The 19,209-nt window shown below is 46.6% G+C and overlaps 1 protein-coding gene across 1 annotated transcript; it reads right to left on the bottom strand.

Moving 5' to 3' along the window:
• Positions 1-1,572: 1,572 nt before the first annotated feature.
• Positions 1,573-18,750, bottom strand: GBX1 (gastrulation brain homeobox 1). The gene is made up of 2 exons (XM_055335473.1): positions 18,222-18,750; positions 1,573-2,126 (listed from the first exon to the last, which is right to left on the bottom strand). The coding sequence occupies exons 1-2, from the start codon at positions 18,748-18,750 to the stop codon at positions 1,573-1,575; spliced, it is 1,083 nt and encodes a 360-aa protein (XP_055191448.1).
• Between the last annotated feature and the right edge of the window lie 459 nt (positions 18,751-19,209).

The following is a 19,209-nucleotide window of genomic DNA, read 5'->3' as shown; positions in this document are numbered from 1 at the left end:
CTGACCTTAACCTCCTGGGTCTCCTTGCCTCACTCAGAGCCCTGCCTGTTTTTGTTCTCCGTGGCCGTGTTCTTTACCCTGGCTCTCCATCTCCTGTTTCTTCCCCAGAAGCCCCGCTTACCATGATCCCAACTTCAGCTGGTTTCTGTAATAATCCTCTTTCCCCAGGGTCTGTGCAGGTGTGGCCATGCAGCCCCGCTCCACGGCTGGCCCAGGACAACAGCCCTTCTGCGAAGGTGGGGAAACGGCAAATAGCTTCAGTTGGTCTTGTTTCCCAACCTGGTATACTCCATTTCTTGCAAGTGCCCCTGAAGCCTCTCAGCCTCACATTTACTTTGACTACGAGGTTGTTCCTTCATTTGCTCGTAGAACCCCAACCTCGAAGCTCCCAGACCCTATCTCTATAGCTTCCCCCATGGCACACGACCGTCCAGAACATGGCACGTTCGCTCTGGCCTCATCCATTTTGCAGTGGGCCCTCTCAACCAGTCTAGTTTTATAACCAAAGAGGCTCTGGTATCCCAAACTGTAAACCATGCGCTGGGGAGAAAGAGACACCACAACTCCAGGCCCTCCCATCTGGAATATCAAAGGGGGACAGAGATGGACTCGGCGGCTGTGTCCTCTGCGCAGAAAAAAATTAGTGAGCTCACGGGTGATGAGGGTGAACCAGCAAACTGCCCCATTCGCTGACAGGACTGGTAACCACTACCGAGACAGGGCCTGGACATAGCTCAGCTAAGCTAGGATCAAGTACTTCATTTCCCCTCATAATGCGAAAGGGAGTGAATCTCCTGAAGTCTGCCAACTCTCCCAAAGAGAACAAAGCAGAGATGACGGAGCTTGCTTTGTTTAATGGGTAGAGAGAAAAAGAAGTGTGCTGGGAGCATGAGGTCTAGAGGTTTGGACAGTGGGCAGCCCCCAGATGGGAAGTGGAGGTGGTTTACACGGGGGGAGACAGTGCGTGCTGAGGGGGTCTAGGAGGCTGGTGACTGTTTCATTCTGTTTCTTCGCATGCCCTCATCCTACAGACAGGCAGGACAGCCCCCTCCACAAGGCAGTAAGGTGGAACTGAACTCTGGCTGAAGATGAAGGGAACTTTCCCCAGTCTCAGGGGTACAGACAGACGGAGGCAGATGGCTCCATATATACAAACTTTACAGAAAATAAATAAGGAGCTGTGATCAGCTTGGCTAGGCTTCACCCTGGTTCTTCCCACCCCTATGAGAAGTAGTTCCAGGGCATTAGCTGGGAAGCGTTCACCCTAGGCATGTTAGAATCCACCCCCTTCCCTGGAGTCCACTTCAATCCCCACAGCTCCTCAGCATCAAGAACCTGAGCCCCTGTAACCGCGAAGCCCCCAGTCTGAGGGTCTCTGGAATAGGCTCAGGGCCCAGTGCCCACGTGTCAGGTGGCCAGGAGAGCACCCCTAGCACTAAAATTAGTTGCCGACGGAGCCCCCTCCCAGGGCAGGATCACAGTGGTAGCCCCTCTGGTTCGCAGAACCCTAACCCAGTCTTAGAGCAGGCATGGGAACAGACCCTTTGCCTTCCAAAATCCTTGTGAGCCCCTTCAGGGCCGGGCCCCCTGCTCCATTTGTTGATGCTGGCTCCGGACAGCAAACCTGTTGACGTGCACAGGTATGGGCACAACAATCTTGGGGTTTCTCACGGGCTCCCCAGAACGGCTGCTCACATTGCCAGCTTTGATGCGCTTCCACTTGGCCCGCCGATTCTGAAACCAGATCTTGACCTGCACCTCACTGAGCTTGAGGGCGTGGGCGATCTGGGACCGCTCTGTCAAGCTCAGGTATTTCTTGCAGTGAAACTCCTTCTCCAATTCCAAAAGCTGCTCACTGGTAAATGCTGTGCGGCGCCGTCGGCTTTTGCCCCCAGGAGCTGTGACTCCTGCCGCCACTGGTGCTCCCTCCTCGGCTCCAGTCCCCAGGCTTCCCTTTAGCTTGGGTTTAGGTCCCAGGAGGGCCCCGGGGCCCCCTGCAGAGCTGTCCAGGAAACCGTCGTCTTCGCTGTCCCCGCCTGAGCCCTCTTCCTCCTGTTCGCTGCCTGCTGGGTCTCCTGCTGGTGCCTCCAGCTTCTCCTCATCTGAGCTGTACACCTTCCCCTCTGCTGTGCGGAGCGAAAACCAACAGATGGGGAAGGAGCGGGCAAGGAAAAGGCAGACAGGTTGGAGGAGGCACGTGGAAGTGTGGAAGTGTGGCCAGCACGGACAGAATGGCAGCAGGAAGATACAGATGTGAAAGGGATGAGATGGGGGAGGAGGGGGAAACAAGGATGGCACATCCAGGATGTGGGGTGGGGAAGACAAAGAGATGGAAAGAAAGGTATTAACCAGCACAGATTTCACTAGAGCGAGTGGGGGGGGGGGCAATAAGTGTACTTCAAAGGAATGCCATTCCCAGGACTTCACCACCACCAAGCCCTCCTCATTCTCCCTACCCACTACCTTCCAGCTTTCTCCACACCAGCTTTTCACTCATCCCCCACCCCTCCAAATCCAGATGGCATAGGCCCCACAATGCAGCAGTGTGGGACCTGGCTGAGGAGGCTTTCAGTTACTCCAGGCAGGAGGGAGGCACGTAGGAGGACTCCCTTTTATAGGATAGATAGGAGATGATGAGATCACACTGTGGCTTCTGTCACTTTCCTAGGGATTCTCACTGACCCAGGATTGAGCTCTATCTCCCCACCTCCCCTCTTCCCCAGGTCTAGAATCTTAGAATCTCATTTTCAGATAGGAACTTAAGGATCATCTGATTCCCCATCCTCACCAACACCCTCTGCCCACCGCCCCAAATCTGGGCCCAGGAAATGTCAAAGGATTTGGGAAGTATCCTATCCCTACTTCCAATTCTCCTTGACCAGCCCAGAATGGGGCACCCTCCCAGCTACAGGGGTGCTGTATTTATGGCCAGAGCTGCTTCCAAACGGGTAGCTCTCCTAGGCCCCTTCCATCCCTCCCCTCCTCCTCAACTGTGAAATGACATCATCTCTCTCCCAACCAAGGATACCAGAGCAGCACAAACAGCTGCTCTCTGCTCAAGTTCTGAATCCTGGGACCAGGAGCTTGATGTCAGTGGGGAAAACCTGGAGGGAACATGGGAAAGGATAAGGAAATAGAAGTGCAACGAGGGAAAATGTAGAGAGGAAGGTGGTAAAAGAAGAAATTTTAACTCAGTTGGTAGATGACTGATTATTTGTAATCACAGCCACATAAAGTGTTTTAAATCCATATGTAACTCTGATACTTAATTCAATCATTGATTTTAATCTTATCCATGGACAGGTTTGTCAGAACAGGAAATAATGCCTCGCAAGTATTTTCAGTAGTTGGGTTGTAAAACTGCCTTGTTTTCTGCTTGAAAGGCCAATAAACAGTGAAACAAAAAGTCAAAACCAACCAACAGAAAAAGAGAACAAGGGGAAATGGGTAACCCGGACCCTAACTAGTCAGCTCTTTACCATCAAGTTCCCAGTGTAAAGGGGGTAGGGTTTCGTAGATGCGGGAGCACATCTGTCTATAACCACTACACGGCGCACAGACGCTCATAAGCTCTCTCAGGTTGAGAATGTCACCCCAAAGAATTTCAGGGACAGTGAAATGCCTTATAAGAGAAACAGGGTGTGTGCTTGCAAATGTGGCTAGAACACTTTCCAGTGCCCCTCCCCACCAGCCTGTGCTCCAGAAGGAGCTTCTGGGGTCTCCAGGACCAGCCCAGTAACATGGGGACCCCATTCCCAGAGCTCCTTTTCCCTCCCTGATGCAACCAAGCTACCCCTTGTCCTCGTCCTGAAGAGCCACGTTTCTACCTTCCTTAGAGGCCAGGCTTCTCAGCCCACGTCCACGTCACTCACCTCCATCACACTCAGCTTCTTCACACCTCAAGGGTATTTTTATCTCCAGCCCCTGCCTTTTCATCCTTTACTGCTTCATTCTTTATCTATCTTCAAAGCCCATGTGGTGTACCCTCATCTGGGCTCACCCAGCCTTCCTATGGTTCTCCTACTCATGGCTTTTCCTCAGTAAGCCTTCTCCACTCCTGCTGGGAGCTTGTCGGGCTTCCCCAGCTACAGAGTTGCTCTTGGCTACACTCCCCTCTCTTCATTCCACATTTCCTCCCAGACCTCCTTCTTGCCAAATCCAGGTTGTTTTCTGCAGGAGTCACATTCTTGGTTCTTTCCTTCATTAATGGCTCCTCCCCACACTGTTTTCCCGCTTTCCTAGAACTCAGACCTAACATCCCTAAGCTGAACTCCTAACCTCTCTCCCAAACCAGCTCTTCACCATCTGTACCCATGTCTCTCCCAGTGTGGTTAGTGCTAACTCCACCCTTGTTCAAGCCTTACTCCTCTCTCTCTCTCTCTCTCTCTCTCTCTCTCTCTCTCTCTCTCTCTCTCTCTCTCTCACACACACACACAACCCAAGCCCACTCCCAGAGCCTGAACTTCTCACCATGTCCCCTGCGTTCAGCCAGTCCCAGTCAGCATCAGGTCCCGCCTGGTTCAGCAACATGTTCTCCAAACTGGCTAAATAAAAAAGCTATCCCCAAGCACTTTCACTCTCCCTTCCTCTCTCTCTCCCCCTCTTCTTTTTTTTTTTAATATTTTATTTATTTATTCATGAGAGACACAGAAAGAGGCAGAGACACAGACAGAGGGAGAAGCAGGCTCCATGCAGGGAGCCTGACATGGGACTCGATCCCGGGTCTCCAGGATCACACCCTGGGCTGCAGGCGGCACTAAACCACTGCGCCACTGGGGCTGCCCTCTCCCCCTCTTCTATCTCCACCTCTGATCTTCCTTTCCCAAGCCTCTCCTAGAATATTCCCCATAACCCTACCCCCTCCAGTGTCCAGAAGACATTCTCTCCATGAGTATTATTCTACCCACTTTTCAATATGCCGTCTGATCTCACATTAGCTGGAGGGAAACTCATATGCAATGGGAATCTACAGAATCTTATGCTAAAAAGATGTCAAGGAAAATCCCTCACATCATTATTAAATCCACTCTCAATTTTTAAAACCTGGTTTGTAGTACATCATAACCAAAAGAATAAAAGCTTGGAAAAACTCAGCCTAATATTACAATATTCTAAACAGCTGCTAAAAAGGCAGAAACTGGATTTCAGGGCTTGAAGGATGAAATCATTTAGCACAGCTCCGAGCACCCAGGGGGTGTCCAATAAATCTAAACTGATGATGATTGAGATGAGGCTCCCAGGTTCCTTGATCTGGCAAGGCCCTCCTGAGATCATATCATCCATCCCTCTGTCTTCAGACAGATTCCATAAAATCAAGCCCACATAAGCAGACCTCCCTCAGTGCTGCTTTTAGAGCCATACAAGGGGCACAGTTTCACAACCTCTCTTGGTTACTTGATCCCGGTGGGATGCTGAACGGCAGGGCCAAGAGTTTCTCTCTAAGCCTTTATAATCATGACATTGAGGGCTCTGATAAGCAACTCTTGGAAGGAGGAGGGGGTGGCGCAATAAGAGAAAGCCAACAGGAGGGGAAAATACAGCTATGCCCTCAAAGAAGGGGTCTGGGGCAGTGAGTGACATCGAGAAGTGGGAAAGGGTCAATGTAGGCAGGAGGAGGGCTGGGGCAGGAGAGAAGTGGGGCAGACAGGGTGGCGGGTTAATGAAATGATGAGTCAGAGAAACTGAAAGGGCTGGAAAGTTTAGAGAAGGGATAGAAATAGAAAAAATATATATATTGGGGAAAAAGAGAGCAGAAAACTAAAGAAAAAAAAATCATACCCTTACCTTTCTTCTCCCAAAACACTGCCACATTTGGAGCAAAGCAAAACATTTTTGCCCTGCCACATGCTCTCTGCTCCACCACGATGGAGCACTCTAAGATGCAATCAATACCCAAAGTGAAGGAAACATTCAGCAGAATCGGATGAGCCATACAGTAGCCCAATCCCTAACAATACAGTGATCCCAAAATGGCTTACCTATTTTCTTATGGATTAGCTAAAAAATAAATGCAAGCTATTTTCTTTTATCTGATTTGTGATGAATATTAATGGTAAATATAATCAAACAAAATAAAAATTGCACGCAGAAAAATGTGTTGACTAAAAACTGACAGAAGCAAATCTTTCTGATAAAATTCCTAATTGCAAAATTTGATTTAGAATAATTGAACTTAGTAGATATAATGTCCATAAAAGTAAATGACTAATTGCAGATGCTATAATTGGTTGATATGAGAAAAAAAACACCAAAACAAACTTGATCCACAAAATAAGGCTTCATTGAAAATTTTACACAGGAAATAATGATTCTGATGCAAATAATTTTAGCAAAAGGAAAATTTTTAACTTGGAAATAATTTGACTATGCACATAGGTAGTCCAAACATATAGAAAGGTTCTGTTCTCTGCATCTAAAAACAAGATTATTGGTAATATAGGAGGATATTGGGTTTTCAGCTTGTTCCTCACATGTAAGTCTAGAATCTGAAAGCAGTATGGTATCCAGGGGGATGACTGGATGGCATCCAGGGGGATCCAGGGGATTGACTGGATGGGGGATGACTGTAGGGCAGACTGGGTTATTAGGAAACACCTAGAGTTCTTATGAATTCTTGTGGTGGATGCTACTATCCTAAGAACCAGAAATCACAGAGTTTGAACCACGATTATGTATCAAGTCCATGCCAGGGGCATTCTTCCCACCTCCAGACAGCAGTACTCAGGCAGGGACAGACTTGCATGGGGCCTTGCTCCCAAGAGGAAGGGAAGCAGCAGGAGAGATACAGAAGAGCCCATCTTGAGGATAGATCTGGTCAGGCCAGGGAAAAAGTCAAGGGCCAAAGAATCCATGGTAGGTATTTTCCAGGAGAAAAATAAATTGCACCAGACGTGCACCATCTAGAGGGGGAGTCCATAGCTGTGGTCACCAAGAATGGTGAGTCTGGGTTGCAGAGCAGAAAACCACACAGGGAATGGAAAACCACTTTAGAAGCCCAGCTGTGGAAGCTCACAGAGCCCCTGTGTGCTGCCCCTCATCCATCCTGTTCTGTTGTAGCTTCTATAAAATCAACAGCCTGTATTATCCACTGAAGAGAAGTTTCTCCCCCACTACACTCAGTTCTGACTTCTCTACCCTCTACTTCCAAAACGGTTATTATCCTCACACTCCCTGAACCACTGTCAGGACAGTAAGTCTCCTCCTGAGCATCCTGGGTCAACTACTCAGTTCATGAATACAGAAACAATTTGGGTGAGGTCAAAAGGTGGAAAGAAGGGCACTTGGGTGGCTCGGTGGTTGATCCTGGGGTCCTGGGATTGAGCCTCGCATCAGGCTCCCTGCGGGGAGCCTGCTTCTCTCTCTGCCTGTGTCTCTGCCTCCCTCTCTGCATCTCTCATGAATAAATATATATAATCTTTAAAAAAAAAAGGTGTAAAGAAACTCAGGCCATCCCTCAAAAAAGAGCTATGTTTACCACTCCTCTCATTTCTATGTCTTCATCATGATGCCCAGGATAGAATTATTTCTGTTCTTTCTGGAGACAGTATTTCTTCCCATCATTTATAGCAATTAGCTCACTTTCAATTTGTGTTTCACTCATCCCCATTAATTTCATGCTACTCCTCCCTATAACTTCAGATACAATAACATGCATTCATTTTCACTTTCTCTCTCTCCACTCTTCCTATGAGCCGTCAGCATTCCTTACTGCAAACTGACACGAGAACTTTCTCTACACCATTGCAACCCAGAACATCTCTGACCTTTGTGACAGGTTCAGGGCAATTTCCCCACCACTCAGAGCTCCTCTCATGATGTAGCAGCACTGCCATTGCCACAGGCACCCTCGTTACCTTCAACGTTCCCAAACATTTTCACATTTGTTATTTCCCTTTAAGCAACCCACTGAAATAGAGTAGACCTGTGAGTAGTACTAATGGAAGATTGGTAATCTTAGGTGAAAAAAACTGAGTTTTGGAAAAAGATTAAATGATTTTCCTAAATCACACGCTAGAGGTAGATTAATGTCTAGGACCTTGGTCTCCTAAATCTCCAACCAATGTTCCTTCTATCCTTTCCCCTCCCACTTGAAGTAAATGCCCAGATGCCTCATCAGATAAATAACCTTGTTACCAAACCCAGTTCAGACCCCATCCTTTTCACTTACCACTCCAGAACCCTAGCCTGATCATTAATATCTCCCCTTACCACACTCAGAACAGGCTCTTAAAATTGCCATAGGAGAGGCCGAGGCCCCACTTACCAAATTTCACCTTTGTCCTTGAATAATAGGCTATCTGTCCTGTCATTCCCCAAGACAAAGTTCCTACCAGATCTACTTTTTTCTGTCATTATTGGTTTGTGTGATGTAATCTTACCAGTCAGCATCATTTTATTTAGAAATGTGTTTTCTCGTTTTATTTTATTTTTTATTTTTTTTAAATTTATTTACAATAGTCATACAGAGAGAGAGAGAGGCAGAGACACAGGCAGAGGGACAAGCAGGCTCCATGCACCGGGAGCCTGACGTGGGATTCGATCCCAGGTCTCCAGGATCGCGCCCTGGGCCAAAGGCAGGCGCCAAACCGCTACGCCACCCAGGGATCCCTGTTTTCTCGTTTTAAAATAATATTGCCAAACTGTGGAAACAGTTTTAATATCCATTTTTTTCTACCTCCTAGTTTACAAATGTCTCACTCATTCCTCACGTGCAGCTCTTTCTTGTACAGGAACCAGCCTCACTGAGGAATAGACATTTTTCTACCATCCTCATCTCTCTCCACCTTCATTACAGAGCTCTCTTCAGAGCTCCACTCTCGGTGTCTCTTCCATCACTCCTAGGGCTACTTATCTAGCCAGGGAGAGAAGGCTTTCCTCCCTAATACTGAAAGGGAGTTAAGATACATTCTTGTCTTCCTTTCTGGTTGAGGTAGACATCTGTTTGGAGTTGGTTTTTGTCTGCTCAGCATCCTTTCCTCCTTTTGTTCACTAACACCCTCTTCCTTTGGGCACCGCTTCTCATCAACTACCCAGTACGTGGGACTGTCAATCACACCTCCCCACCTTCATGACAATGTAGGCACGTGATCTGGATCTGACCAATCCTAACGTCCCATCTGTCCCATCTCCCTGGAGACTGGACTCAAGCTAGTTAATCAGTCACCCTAGAATTTTGTATATGCAAGAATCCACTGGGGTCTCAACCTGAGATTATAAAAATTTAGAGCTGCTTATGTTTGTGCCCTTCCTTACCTCTTTTAAGGAGAGAATGCGGCAGATAGAGAGGAGCTGGGTTGAAAGGAAGATCTAACAATACCGCTTGCATTTTTGGATCTACTCAACTCCTGTACTTAGACTCATGTGAATCAAAAAATGTTCACTTTAGCTTAAATTAGAGTTGAGCTTCTGTCACTTGCAACTCAAAGAGTTCTGGCTACGTCCAATGCTGTAACTGGAAGTAACAAGGATCACAAGACTCCAGGGAAGGTAAGCCTCTCCACCTCACTCCTATAGCTCTCCCATCCCAAATAACATTTCCACGTTACCTGAAATTATTCATAATACTACCTATATCCCACCAGTTTGATATTCACCTGGACTTTAAAAAAAAATCTCCTTGGGGTGCCTCGGTGGCTCAGTCAGTTAAGCATCCGACTCTTGATTTTGGCCCACAGGTCATAAGATTCAGCCCCGAGGAAGGCTCTATGCTCAGTGGGGATTCTACTTCTCTCCTTCTCCTTCTCCCTCTCCCTCTCCCCCTGCCCCATACCCCACTCACACACACTCTCTAAAATAAATAAGTCTCTAAAAAAAACTCCTTAGTCCATCTGAGCGTGAATTATTTTAATCCAATAGCTTTGCTCCTAACATCAAGCTGAGATCAGACATATGAGGGAATAGGAATTATGGTGAAGAAAGGAGAGATATTTTATTATATATATATATAACGTAAAGAAAAGAAAAACAGGCAAAAAACAGGCCCCAGTGGGACACAGAAGAAGGGCTTTAGGTAGTCTTGGGATCCACAGAGAATGTCAAAATGTGAGACAGAAACCAAAGGAGGGAGAAAGAACCAAAGAAAAAATGTGAAATCTACCCCTTATGAGAAGCATACACTGTCATTCCCCACAGAAACACTTCTCAGAACACAGCGCTATTTCTCTCATTACTCCCAGATGTATTTCTCCTTATCGGTACAGAGAGTGTCACCTATCCTATCCAGTTCTTAATAAAGATGTTTTCCCCCAACTTAATTCCCATCCATTTCCACTATAAGGACAAAGCCAGTAATTTCTTGCACACCTATTACTTTAAGATGCCCTATTCTGCTGGTAAGGAATCTGTGACTGCAGAGCTTAGTATTCTGCTGTTAATATTTCTCTCCCAGAGGGGATCCCTGGTTGGCGCAGCGGTTTGGCGCCTGCCTTTGGCCCAGGGCGCGATCCTGGAGACCCGGGATCGAATCCCACGTCGGGCTCCTGGTGCATGGAGCCTGCTTCTTCTCCCTCTGCCTATGTCTCTGCCTCTCTCTCTGTGTGTGACTATCATAAATAAATAAAAATTAAAAAAAATAAATAAAAATATTAAAAAAAAAATTCTCTCCCAGAGAAAGGGTCGTGCCAAGACCTATTTCCAAAGCCCATGTTTGTTCCTCTGCGCCACACCACATCTCTTTGTGTTACTCTATCACAAATGTTTTTTTTTTCTATCACAAATATTGTGCCAGATGAAGAAATAATAGAGAAGGCCAGGAACTGATTCTACAACTTCTTTTTCTCACTCCCTGATGGGCACTGCTTCGTTCCTTACCAGGTAAAGGCGGGCACAATTGATCCCCAATCTTTTAGGCTTCAATAAAAGGCCAAACTTTCATGAAATGTTTCTCTCTCTCATTTAATATGACAAACGTACACAGCCATAGCTCTGGTCACCCCTCCCCAATCCCAGATGATAAAGCCTGACTATCAGACTATCTGAAAGCCCAGCCTGGATTTCACCTCAAGATGTATATACCCCGGCCTGCCTCCTCTTCAGCTGCCACAACAATTCAGCCCTGGGAAGTAGAGAAATTTCCTTCAATCCCTTTACTTGGGATGCTTTTTTTTTTTTTTAAGGAAACAATTCAATAATAAAGGTATCCTCACAGATAAAACAGAATTATAGAGCCAGAAGTGACCTTGGAGATCATCTCAGTCAAACCTCTAATTGTACTGACGAGGAAGTGAAGCTACAGAGAGGGTCACTGGCCAGGATCACTCAGTCACGTACTCCCAGTATTCTCCACATAACATGTAGAAGAGCTATCACCCGTTCCAGCACAAAGTGCTTTTTACCTTTGCTCTCAGGATAATTTTGTCTTCCTCCCTCTTTCTGGCACACTTGCGCATTCTACTTCTCTTCCCATTGCTCTCAGTACAGATTTCCATTGTGATACCATTTCTTTCACAATTCAGTCAAGAAATCCATCTCCCATTACCCCCCTAGAAGTATTTTTCTGTTTCTCCCATCCTCAATTTTCACACCCTAGTCTCTGTGAGTCCCAGCAGCCCCCTTGCTTCTAATACAGATTTCTTCAGTTCATCACTTGACAGTCATTCCTCTCCCTTCCATGATGGGAAGGGAATGAAGACTCAGCTTCACAACTACTTGCCATCCTGTGTTGCCTCTTCCTACTAACTACAACTTAATTCACTTGTGTGAGTTGCTGTTCTGTTACAACAAATTCAAGCATCTCTTCTCCCTACATTCTTTCTCCCAATTAGCACATCAGTATTTCTTCCACACTACCCTAAGCTGATCACTTTCTTGTACCATGACCATACTTTCAGTGGAAAAACCCCAACCTCTTCTCCATCAATCCCAACCCCGACCTCGTTGCTCGCCATCATTGCCAGGGTAGACATGGGCACCACCACCTGCATCAAGAGTTCCTGTTCCTTCCATTGGCTTGGAACCAGGATTTCTTCTCTCCTACCTCAGCATGAGGCATTTTCCCATTCCCTCTAGATAAAAATTCTCTCCCACCAAACCTTCCCTGTCATAGTTCCTATTTTTCTCTCTTGTTGTACATCCACTCCTTATGCTGTCATCTCTATTCCCTAATTCCCAGATTCAAGGCAAAGATCCTTCTTTCCACACTGCTTCTGAGGTAACATTCCTGCCTATAAGCTTCCCATCATAACCCTTCTCTCATTGCAAAGCACTCTGCTTATCATACCATGTTCCTCCTTTCCATTTAGCATATTTCCCCTTCATTATTCCAATGTCTGTCTTGCTCCCATTATTCACACTATAGACTATTGATGCCCATCACTTAAAGTATAAGAATTATCCTCCTAATCATCTAAATATATATATCTCCACATTTACATATGCCACTATGGAGATCTCCCTTCTCTATTTCACCCTTCCTAAGTCTTGCTACCTTCACTCTGGTAGAAGGCACCTCAGTACTCCATTCCAATCCTCCAGGTAAAATCTTCCTCTTGTCATTTCTAAGATCTCCATCTCTCAACTAAGGGTTCTTAGCTCGTTTTGTGCCATGAACTCCTTGGCAGTCTGATACAACCTGTGAACCCCTCCTCAGAATAATGCTTTTATGTATATAACATAAAACACATAGGATTACATTAGAAGCCAACTATATAAAAATACAGTTTTCAGATATTTAAAAATGATTTTGTGTTATAATCATGTATGTTTATTTATTAATTCATTAAACGAGATGCCTCCAAAGACTACAAATTTATAAGAAAATATCTGTAATTTCTGTTGATGACAAAAATCTTAGTTACTGTTAAAACTACTATGATTTCTGGCCTACACTCATAATTAAAGATCTAACCTTTAGTTAAAAGTTAGTAAAAAATAAAGATGTCATTTTTCCCCCACCCATAATGAATAGATCCTTTTACAAGAGGTCCTTGAAACCCATTTTAGAACCCTACTTTAAACATTAAAGATAGAAAAATATGCTTTTATTTTATGGAATTGACAGAAACATTTAAAATAATCTGAATCAGGGATGCCTGGGTGGCTCAGCAGTTGAGCATCTGCCTTTGGCTCTGGGCATGATCCTGGAGTCCCAGGATCAAGTTCCACATGGGGCTCCCTGCATGGAGCTTACTTCTCCCTTTGCCTGTCTGCCTCTCTCTCTCTCTCTCTCTCTCTCTCTCTCTCTGTCTCATAAATAAATAAAATCTTTTTTAAAAATCTGAATCAAAAATTTTACATTGCAGATGAGGAAACTGAATCCTAGTGAAGTTGTAAGACTTTGAATCTCCTGTAGTGTCTTGAATATACTAAGCACATAATAGACACACAATAAACGTTCCCTGAATTGAAGGAAGCAATCTGCCAAAGTTGCACAGCTCAGTGACAAAGTTGACACCTGAGCATGTGTCACAACTCCTAAATAAATGTTCCTTCAATCACATTAAGTTAATGCAACATGTGGCTTTCTATAAATGTCAATAGAGCAAACACTCTCACTGTGAGCTCTTCCTCAACATTTCTAGGAAAACATGAGTCTCCATCACTTTCCTCCTGTTTCTAACAACAGAAGTCTCTAATTTTGTGTCACATTATTTCCTGTTTTTCCCTCATGAATAAATATGTCTTGACAGTCATAATGGATACCTATTTAAAATTGATGGTCATCTAAAATGTTCTCCAGCTATGATCAGATGCTTAGCTTACAACAACCAACCCCCAAATATCATGCCCCTAGGAAGTTTCCCTCATCTCCTTACATGATTTCCATCATTATTGCCAATCTCTATTCAGAAATTAGCAAATTTTGGGGCGCCTGGGTGGCTCAGTTGGTTAAGTGTCTGACTCTTGGTTTTGGCTCAGATCATGATCTCAGGGTCCTGGGATTCAGCCCTGTGTCGGGCTCTGGGCTCAGGGGGTGTCTGCTTGAGGTTCTCTCCCTCTCCCTCTGCCCCTCCTCCTGCTCTCTCTCTCTAAAGTAAAATCGTTTAAAAAAATTAACAAATTGTTTAGTTTTTTAAAATAATGTTCTCTACACTGCCATCTCCTGGGTCCATTCCATCATATTCTCTTTCCTATATCATCTCAATGTTTTCTTTTCAAATGTTTTCTTCACCGTGCTCCCTACTGGCATTTTCTATTTTTTTAAAGATTTATTTATTTATTTATTCAGAGAGAGAGAGAGAGAGAGAGAAGCAGAGACACAGGCAGAGGGAGAAGCAGGCTCCCTGCAGGAAGCCCGACGTGGGACTCGATCCCGGGTCTCCAGGATCACACCCCCGGCTGCAGGTGGTGCTAAACCACTGCGCCACCGGGGCTGCCCAATACTGGCATTTTCTTTCATGTCAATCTCCCACTATACTTTTATCATACATCCAACAATTACATATGGACGATCTACCATCCCTCACTTCTTAAGTCTTTGTTTTCAAGCAATCCAACTCCTTTCTCCCTGAATCATTGCTCTAAGCACCCCCAATTTAAAGTTTTCTTCTGCATTTCTCCAAATGGACAGCTCTTTCCATCATCCCCCCCCCAGCACACAGGATCATTTTCACCATCATCATTGCTGAAATGTGTATTTGCACGTCTTCAAGTTAGCTTTGATTACTCTCAGGCAGAGCTCACATGTTCCTTGACATGAACAGGATCATCACTGCCCAACCCACTCAAGGTAGAATTCTCTTTTTCTCTTGTCATTTAGAGTTAACTGCTGTCTTTTCTCCATTATTCCTAATACGTCCAGGGCTTTGCTATCACTCCAATTCAAAGCTCCTTTCCCCACCACTTTCACATGACTCTGACTCTCTAGACCTGTAATGCTGACAAATACAAGCTACCACTGCCTACATGAGGCTACTGACCATTTGAAACATGGCTAATCTGAACCAAGATGTGCTGGTAGTATAAAATACACACTGGATTTTGAAGATAATAAGGAAGGAGGGTATAAAATATCTCATTAATTTTTTATATTAAATAATGCTGAAATAGTATTGGATTAAATAAAATAAAACTAATTTCACCTGTTTATTTCTACCTTTTTTAAGATAGCTAATGTTTTAATTACATAGATAGCTTGCTAGACAGCACTACTGTGGACTCTTCTGTTGATTTATACTTTTAAATCTTCTCTATGAATTCAAAATTCTCTCCTCTTTTATCACTTCTACTAAGACACCTTTCCCAATTATCCTCACTGTTCCCTACATTCTAAACCCAGAATTATCTTCAATCTATCATTCTCAATACTTTTTCTACCCATTATCTCTGTACCTGGTATTTCTTTTTGCCTGTTAATATAGCTTCTACCCCTACAACTGAATCATAATAAAGTTGTTTTCCTCATCACCAGTTGTAGTAAGGTGGTATCCCTATTAACTCGAACCAAAATTTCAAAAAAAAAAAAAGTAATTCTCAACAAAAAGAACTTTACTTATCATTCTCCAAATTGGCCTATCTTCACTAAAATTTCATTTAATGGGGCTGGTTACTGTAAAACACTAAACAAATGTAAATTAATAATTTCAGACCAATTCACACTAGAACAGCCAATTCCCCCTCTTTTTAGAGGTAACATTCTTTCTCCAAAGTCTTCGAATATTAAGGTTTCAATCCCATTATTCAACCAAAAATTCTCATTTCACAATAAATACTCTAATACAATTCCCAAAATAGAGTATTTGTTTCCTCACCACCACGACCCAAACTGATTTTCCATCTAACATTTCTGGAATTTCCTCTTTTTTTCTCAACTACTTAAGGGGGGCAAAAAAAAAGAAGACTGGGCAGGTGGACGTAAGCGGTGTGGCAAGGAAGAATCAAGAGGAAGAATCAAGAGAGTCTGTACTGAGGGTTGTAAGAAGTGGGGGTCACAGATAAAGATCTCCTAGTCACTATCCTCTTTGAATGTTTCTTCTAAAATCTCTCTTCCTGCTTTGCCCCACACGCCCCATGATAAACCCTTTAATTGTATCTCTTCCCAATCTGAGTGATTTCTTTCACTCTACCACCTCTCAGAATTCTTCTTCTGTAAGGTCTCCTTCCCATCACTCTTGTCTTTACTCCAAGAACAAGTGTCTTTTGATTGCTCCCAACATTTTCCTTATATGATGACCTTTCTCATCATTCTCTCTATATAAATTCCAGTTTACCATCGCTCCCAGTATTGAAAAACCTTTTAAAAAAATTACTTCTAGTATTGACACTTTTCCCTGTTTCCTATCAGTACATTGATTTAGCTCCCTCCCAAGCCTCTCAAAGCAGAACTCTTTTACACACACATTTCTGGTCGAGAGAGGCTGTTCCCTCTTCATCTAGCCCAGGCTAGAAATCCTTTGAACCTCTCTCTCCCAATAGACAGACCTCTTTGGACAATCTGGGGATAGAGTGCATTTGTTAGTCCTTTCTTTCCTCTATTCTTCTTTCCTCAATATTTCTCTTCTGTTCTTTTTCTTACTCCTCTCTCACTCATTCAGTGTCTCGTTTTACAGCCAATATTCTAGCTGCTTCAAAAAAGAGCCTTCATTCTACAAATGGGTCAAAATAAACAACTGAAAGGGGACCTGAAAGAGTAAGACAAGTTCTCCCACGGTTTAGGCATATTCCTCCCCCAGCTCCCCTCCCCTAGTATGTCTCTCTTTCTCCTCTCCCTCAGCTCATCTCTTCCGCAAGTGTCTGCTTGTTCCTCCAGCTCTTATTACCCCCAAAGCCATCCTTCTGATGGTCTGCCTTGCTCTTTTCTGCCTTGGGACTATCTTATTCCAAAAATCCTACTGATCCGTTCTCTTTCCGATTATCCTGCCAGCTGCTTTCCCCTACCCTCAGCTCCGGGCCCTTTTATCTTGGGGACATTTCCTCCCACCTTCCAGTTGCTGCTCTATCATTTCCTTTTGATCCTCCTTAGGAGATGCTGCTCAGACTTCAGCCACTGGGTCCCCCTGGCCCAACCAGGTACAAAAACAACAGCTGAATCCCCAAAGCCAAAATGCCCAGGGATAAAGGGGAAAAGGAGAGGAAGACATGCCCTGTAGCAGCACTGGGGGTCTGGAAGAGTGATTACACCTTTGGACAGTTTCAAGGAAGGGCCCAGAAACCTATCACCAGGAATTGTCTTCTTCTGGCAAAGGACAAAAGGACTCTTGGATTCTCCTTCTTGTTTCTGCTGGAGTCAGCCCCCAGGCCTCCTGGGGTCACTTTTACCTGCTAATATGATGTGATGAATGAGGAAGCAGAGGCGGATTCATCCCGGTGCTAAAGAAGTTTAAGCTTCAGGAGCCCCACACTTGCATACAGACTGTTTTTCTTAAACAGAGTCCACTAAATTGTATAAGCTCTGGATCTCATCACACCTGGGTCTGGCCCTGGATAGAGGAAAGCTTTCCTGGCTTCTAGGGCTTAAGGATCAACTACGGAGGCCAGGAGGGCTCGGAGTAGCTTGATTCTAAACAGGGTTCAGTTTAATACACTCTGCCTCTATTGAGAAGGCATCTTCCCATGGAGAAGCCAGGGTTCCTGAATTATCTCTTCGATGAATCTCACTGGTTCCAGAATCTTAGCTAGATTCTTGACTCTGGGCATTTGTGCCACGCCCAACCCAGCCCAGCCTTTAGTCTTCTTGACCTTCCGGTCAGTCCTGGTCCAGAAGGTGCAAGGTCCCCTCCTAGCTAATGTTCCCTTAGACCCCATACTCAGTTCTTCAAGGTTAATCACTAAATATGCCAATTCAAAAGTGACCTCTACTACTAAGGCAAAGACAGGTCATCAGCATGGTCACCACTGCTTTAAGACCCTCCCTTTGCCCCTGCACTGAATTGACAGCTGCCCCAATGTACCCTCGCCCTAGGGTCTTGCTAGTATCCCCAGGAATCCCACACTTGCAGCTTCTCTATTCTCCGCAGAGGAGAAGAATGAAGAGATTCTTAAAAAGAGAAGTGGGAGTCAAGGCTTGAGGACTAGAATGCTGGTAGGAAAGGTACTAATTTGGAAGGGAGTACTGGGAAGTCCTCGGGGAGGCTTCAGGCACTCTGGAAGACAGAGCAGGGCAGCGGTTCTGAGATCTAGAGGTGCCCTGTTTGGAACACAACTGGAGGTGGTTCTGCAGAACCCGACATCTGGGAGTCTGGGATTCCAGGGCTCCAGGCAGGTGCCGAGATTCTGAGCAGGCTGCTGTCTGGGATTTCCAAGTGAACGAGCCTCCCGCCCGGCGCCCTGGTCGGCCCAGCACTTACCCGGCAGACTTGGGAAAGTCTCTGAGAAGTGCGGAGGCGGGGGCGGCGGGGGCTCTGCCACTTTCTCCCGGGCGGGCAGCAGCTCGTCGGCTTCCAGCCCACCCTCCGGGCGTCGGCCACCCGGCTCGGGGTTGTTTCGGGCAGCAGTGGCGGCTGCGGCGGCGGCGAGCTCCTGGGGCCCGTAGAAGGCGTCGGGCGGCTCCGCGAAGCTGGGCAGCGCGGTGGTCAGCGCCACCATCGAGGGCACAGCCTGGCCCAGTCCCGCGCAGAAGGTGTTGGTAAGGCGGCCGGCAAAGGAGGCCAGGGGGGCGAGGGGCGGGAGGCCGGCGGGCAGCGGTGCAGGGGCCAGCGCCTGCGGCAGCACGAGCGGCCGGTAGGGCATGAACATGGGATAGCCGGTGTAGAGCAAGTGGCCGGAGCGAGGTGGCGGCGGCCCGATCAGGGAGTCGATGGAGAAGGCAGTGCCCGGGCCCCCACCGCCGCCCCCGCCGCTGCCCCCGGGGGCACCCCCGCCTCCGGCTCTCTGCATCGTGCCGGGAGCTACGGCCGCCCCGGGGCGCTCCCCTCCGGGCGCCGCCGTGCGCCCCGCGGCTCGGGCGCCCCGCGCGGACACGCAGGGCTCGCTCCCAGGCTCCCGGGCCGAGGTGGCGGCGGGGCGCGGGCTCGGCGCAGTGTGGCTCCGGCGCCGCGCTCCCTCTCTCTCATAAGGAGGGAGGGGGCGGGCGAGCGGGCGGGCTGGGGGTGTCGCCCTCCGGACTCATCCATCTTCCTCAAATTACGCTTCACTTCCTCCCTCCGCCCGCCGCTGCCGCGCCCGGCTCCGCTCCCTCCGCTCCCTCCGCAGAGCCCGTTCCCAGCGGCCCGCCCGGCCGGCCGGCCCGGGACCCCCGCCCGCCCCCCGCGGCCCAACCAACTATTATTAATGGAGATTGATGAGGCCGGACACGCCGCTTTGTGAAAGTTTGCGGCCGACGAGAAGGCGGCGGCA

The sequence above is a fragment of the Nyctereutes procyonoides genome, unplaced genomic scaffold, assembly GCF_905146905.1.
Source record: "Nyctereutes procyonoides isolate TBG_1078 unplaced genomic scaffold, NYPRO_anot_genome, whole genome shotgun sequence".
In the NCBI taxonomy this organism is placed as follows: domain Eukaryota; kingdom Metazoa; phylum Chordata; class Mammalia; order Carnivora; family Canidae; genus Nyctereutes; species Nyctereutes procyonoides.
Note: the sequence above shows the minus strand (reverse complement) of the source record. Positions and strands in the feature narration are given on the sequence as shown.